The sequence below is a fragment of the Bidens hawaiensis genome, unplaced genomic scaffold (assembly GCF_021521415.1).
Source record: "Bidens hawaiensis isolate Kalapana, Puna unplaced genomic scaffold, B.hawaiensis_p1.1 tig00011073_1, whole genome shotgun sequence".
Classification (NCBI taxonomy): Eukaryota; Viridiplantae; Streptophyta; class Magnoliopsida; order Asterales; family Asteraceae; genus Bidens; species Bidens hawaiensis.
Genome location: NW_027491853.1, coordinates 505,174 through 510,321, shown reverse-complemented (window position 1 = coordinate 510,321; position 5,148 = coordinate 505,174). Strand labels below are relative to the sequence as shown.

The 5,148-nt window shown below is 35.3% G+C and overlaps 1 protein-coding gene across 1 annotated transcript; it reads right to left on the bottom strand.

The window, feature by feature from the left end:
* Nucleotides 1–451: 451 nt before the first annotated feature.
* LOC143536966 (CDPK-related kinase 5-like) lies at nucleotides 452–4,191 on the bottom strand. The gene is made up of 11 exons (XM_077030836.1): nucleotides 3,674–4,191; nucleotides 3,418–3,548; nucleotides 3,301–3,342; nucleotides 3,114–3,222; nucleotides 2,939–3,017; nucleotides 2,564–2,860; nucleotides 2,354–2,469; nucleotides 2,154–2,261; nucleotides 1,974–2,036; nucleotides 1,499–1,666; nucleotides 452–1,431 (listed from the first exon to the last, which is right to left on the bottom strand). The coding sequence occupies exons 2-11, from the start codon at nucleotides 3,546–3,548 to the stop codon at nucleotides 1,288–1,290; spliced, it is 1,257 nt and encodes a 418-aa protein (XP_076886951.1). The 5' UTR covers nucleotides 3,674–4,191; the 3' UTR covers nucleotides 452–1,287.
* Nucleotides 4,192–5,148: the final 957 nt, after the last annotated feature.

Genomic DNA, 5,148 nt, shown 5'->3' with positions numbered 1-5,148 from the left:
TTGCGGTGTTATATTCTCCTAATCTAAGGGCACTGTGCATGTTTGGTGCTCTTATGAGTAAATTAATAGTAGCAGAATATGTATCGTGCAAAACCAAAGTTGTAACATAAAAATAAGTTGTATATTACCAACTCTTAACACATTTTTTTGGACCGTTAAGGAAAATATCATAATCTTTTGGATTACGAGTTTTAATACACAATGTAGAAGACTCTTATAGCAAGATTTTTTAATACACAATGTAGAAGACTCCTATAGAAAGATTTTGACGAAAAGCGGTATTTCACAATCTTTGAGCGGATACGAAACAGCCCTAAACTATAAATATAAGAAATCACTAGTGTTATTGGCAATTATGACCATTTGGAAACTTTATGGGTTTAGATTCAACAATGGATATTAGAGGTGTTAAAAAAATAGCATAAACCAATCAAATTATCCAAATTCCAAACCAAAGCAAGTCCGGTGGTTTGAGATCATTCAATTCTCAAATCTCAATCTGCTTTTGATACATGAAACAATCGTGTAAACCAAACAAACCCTTTGACTTTTATTATTTCTAACTGTTTTTTTCATTTTTTAAATATGTAGTTATGTATATCATGAACCTATTTTTATCGTTGTAAAACTTTTAGTACGAGTTTCTCATTTAGAAAACAAAAACTTCAAACCGTTAAAACCAACCACTTTGGCCGACCAACGGAGCCAGTTCGGTTTGGCTTCTCTTTTCCAAAACCATTCGACCTAACAGTTTCGTTAAAATCGATCGAAATGGACCTTGAACAACCTGGTGGACAACTTCAGTATCCATTAAAGCTTTTATTAAATCTTATTAGGCACCTTCTGCACTTCTGGTCCCATGGTTTGCTGGTTACCAGGGATCACTAGTGGATGTGTGATTTACATTGGTTCATGGGATAAGTGGAGTACAATGAAAGTAATGCAAGATGTCACAGTATATAATTAATCAAGATTCCACATTGCCACAATCATTGTACAGCTTTTAATGAACAAAGTACAAGTTAGTATAAACAGCTTACTCGAGATGTAAACCATACATAGCTCACACACCATCACCGAAAGGCGAAAACAGCATTCATATCCTATTAATGATCATGATGATGATACAGTACAAATTGTCAAATACAATGGCACTTGCATACCATACCATACATGTTCTTGTTTGTCTAGTCAGAAAACTGATGTAGTATAAAAGGATGTATCTTCAAATCCGAACACAAATTTGACTGGACCGTCTTTACACCATGCCGACCCCATGAACATGTGTTATTGAGGTTTGTTAGCAAGGGCCCGACTCGATACACCGTGCAATAATTTTACAAATCCAAGGAAACTGAGCTTTCCGTCTGTATGTCTGATCCAGTCATGAAGGACAGCGTGAACGGGGACCGATGAGCTAAGACCAAGTTCCTGAACAAATTAATAAAAACATAAGCTTTAATAATATCTTAAGAGGATTAGGTCTAGAGTAACTTACAGAAGCAAGTTCTTCAATCATGATGGCTCGGTTTCCATCTTTTTCAAAGAGTTCATAGGCACAACGAGCATGTTGTTCCCATCTGTCGAGAGCCTCCAGCTGATAAATGTTAATGGAAGCTGCACAAAATTCCTCAAAATCCATCCTTCGGTATTGAAGCGCGCTAAGCTGGAATTAATAAATAAAAAACAAAAATGATGTGGCATATTTTTAACAAATATAACTAATATCGAAACCTATTTAATATACTCAGAACTTCAAATTTACTCATTTTATCAAATACAGTTTATGATATGGCTAATATACCCTTCTCTTTCTGTTTACACTACTCTCATACCCTCGAGCGAAATTTAAATAAAGTGTATAAATGGCATAAATTTGAAAATGGGTATATCTGATGCTGTGATATTATACCAACTTTTAAGGGGATATATGAAATAATTCCTTTGATAAATATATTTATAAAATGACGTACCGATGCTAGGAAATCATGGACTCGCGACTCCTTCATGGCATCCGTAGCATGTTTCGTCAATGCCTGAGAAGGTTCACAAGATAACTCAATTTTAATCTCAATAACAAAAGGCTTACAAGAGTTAGTTTGTATATAGTTAAATGAGCTTGCATAAGATTTATAATTGCATCGGTTACTCACTGTTTTGATATTTTCCATGTTTATGGTCCCGCTTTTGCTCGGTTCCAACAAAGAAAACTGCTCTTTTAGATAAAACAGCTCGTCTACTGTCAGCGTCTTCGATAAAGCCTGCAAATTAATAACAAAACAACTACATTAAACACCAGATGGTTAAAAAAACAATCTTGAAAATAAATATGTGACAATTCTTAAAAACCGACCCGTAAAGCAGCTTTACGAAGAGCCGAAGAACGCATATAACCCTTCATGAGTCTCAATATAGATATATCAAGAGGCACTTTCACTTCACTAGCCTTACTTCTAATCCATGGATGACCTACTCAATATTATATCATATAAAATTATAATTAACTCAAGATTTACAAACCAACCGTTTTTTCAGAAAAAAGAAATGAACCCGTGGCACTTACTGAGGGCTTGAGCAGCAGTCAATCGTTTCCTAGGATCTTTATTCAACAAACGTTTGACAAAATCTTTGGCCTCGGATGATAGTGTGGGCCAGGGTACATCATCAAAACTCGGTTCGGCTTTTAAAACAGCCCGAAAAATCCCGGACTCGGATCGGGCCCAGAAAGGTCGACTGCCACATAGAAGAATATATGCAATAACACCAATACTCCATACATCTGCCTCTGTACTGTATGATCTATGTACAACTTCAGGTGCCACATAATATGCACTTCCCACTATATCATTAAGCCTTTCATCTGAAAACCATTATTACATTTAATCAGAGATGCATATATACACACAAGTATGTATTTATATGTAGAGAGGAGGGGTACCAGGCTTCACAAAATCTGACAGACCGAAATCTATGGCCTTAAGCGGTGAATTTTCATCCTTCAACGTAAACAAGAAATTCTGATGCAATTATAAAAATGATTAATATATTTATAAAATTTAAACATTAGCAATAAACAGTTGTGTGATAAATGTTTAAACTAGTAAAGCTGTCACCTCTGGTTTCAAGTCGCGATGAACCACGCCCTGAAGATGACAAAACGCAACCACACTTAATATTTGTGTCAATACAGATTTAGCATCATCTTCCGAGTACTTCCCGCCTCTAAGAAAACAAAATTAATCAATACCGACCCGTTGTATAATTTGAGTTGACCAAAATGACCCATATGCAAAATATTACCTTGAAAGTATTCTATCTAAGAGCTCCCCTCCTTCACATAACCTATAAAAACAATTCGATAAATTCAAATTACAAAACAATCAAGAAACTCAAATTTAATTAAATTCCATCACTTACTCCATAACAACATAGACTTTTTCCGAATCTTCATACGCGTCGTAAAACTTCACTAAGTTGTTATGTCCAGTCAAACCTCTTAATATCTTAATCTCCCTTCTCACATCCTCAATAGCTATGGCTGTTGTCATCTACACATGACACATTTACATGATCTAATCTAATTAAATCAAATCAATTACAGATCTGATCCAAACAAAACATACAGATGATCACATCAAATGAGAAAATCAGTAAATGAATAAGAAAAACAAACCTTTGATTTGGGAATAACTTTGACAGCAACATCTTGACCCTTGAATTCACCTTTCTTAAACTTAGCTTTACAAGTATACCCAAAATGCCCTCTGCCCACCTCCTCACCAATCTCATATTTCCCCCCAAAATTCTTTGAAAACCCGAAACTTTTATCCAGCCCGGAACCCGTTTCCGCCTCACTCCCCTCGGGTATCACCGCCTCGTTCGGCTTCACCGACCCATGCCGTCTCGCCAACAGAGACTTGATATGCTTCGCCGGAGACGGCGGCGGAAAGGGTCGCCGGAAGAATCTCCGGGGAGTGGATTACGGCGCCGGAGATGATTTTTTGGAGAACCAGTTGCGAGCTGGACTGGGGCTGTAGAATGGGAAAAATGGTGACTTTGCTGTTGTGGTGGTGTTATGCGACGTCGTTTCGTCATTAATATTAATATTATTATCTTGGTTTTGAATTGGAAAATCGATGTCGGAGAGTTTGGATCCGGTGGAGGGTTTGGAGGTACAGCCACCCATTTGGGTTGAGGAGATTAATAAATAAAGAAAGATTTGAGGTTTATAGGTGCAGCATTTTGAAATTGAAATTGGTGTTCTTCTAGGGTTTGGTTTACTGCTGCAGTTTTGTGTTGGATGAAGAGAGAGAGTGGAGATCTGTAAATGGTGATAATAAAGGAAAGAAAGAGAGTTGTGTTATGTTATGTTTCGTGGAAGTTTGTGATTTCTTTTTTAAGTTTTAAATTTTATAATTCAACAAGATGATGCATGCAAGTGTAACGGTACATTGGTTTAGGATAGTTATATTTAAACACCGTCTTTGTTATATAGGTATCACATGACTGATAAATATACAAAAGTAGCACGGCGACAATTTTTTTTTTCAGGTTATACGTATTATATAGCCCCTGTACAAATTATGAAGCCGTATATCCTTCATGGCTCGTATAGGCAGATTTTTTCATGATTTCTTTACTTCTAAAACATACAAAATACAAGAGAGAACAATCAGAGGTGTAAGAAGGATTTGTGATCACACAAAAAATCCATTAAAAATAAATTTAAAAAAATCATAACTCAAAATATAAACGAAAAACAAAAAATTTAAAAAATTAAAATGTTTTCACCATCATTTCCTTTCAAAAATCATTATTTGGAGCTAAGTTTTATATCGTTCGACTCGTATCCTCCTAACGATCAAAAGCCATAAAACATTGGTTTGAAATTCAGAAAAAACTATAACGTCGTTAAGTCATATTTAACGGGGGACTATTGGGGGGCAAATTTTTTGAATTTGGGACCGCCAGTGACGATAAAATGAATAGAGATTATTATCGGCCAATACAATTCAATAGGGATTATTAAAATCCAATATTCCTAAATTTTAAGTTATGTTTTTTTTTTTTCATTTTTTTGTGCGGTTTTTTTTTTTTTTTTCTATAAATCATCATCATTCTTATTTTTGTTCCCCTTTATATAATAAC

Coding starts and splice junctions, on each gene's coding strand:
- LOC143536966 (XM_077030836.1), bottom strand. CDS start 3,548: ATGACAACAGCCATAGCTATTGAGGATGTGAGAAGGGAGATTAAGATA. Junction 3,223..3,300: donor TTAGATAGAATACTTTCAAG/GTAATATTTTGC, acceptor TTGTTTTCTTAG/AGGCGGGAAGTACTCGGAAG. Junction 2,037..2,153: donor ACATGGAAAATATCAAAACA/GTGAGTAACCGA, acceptor GAACCTTCTCAG/GCATTGACGAAACATGCTAC.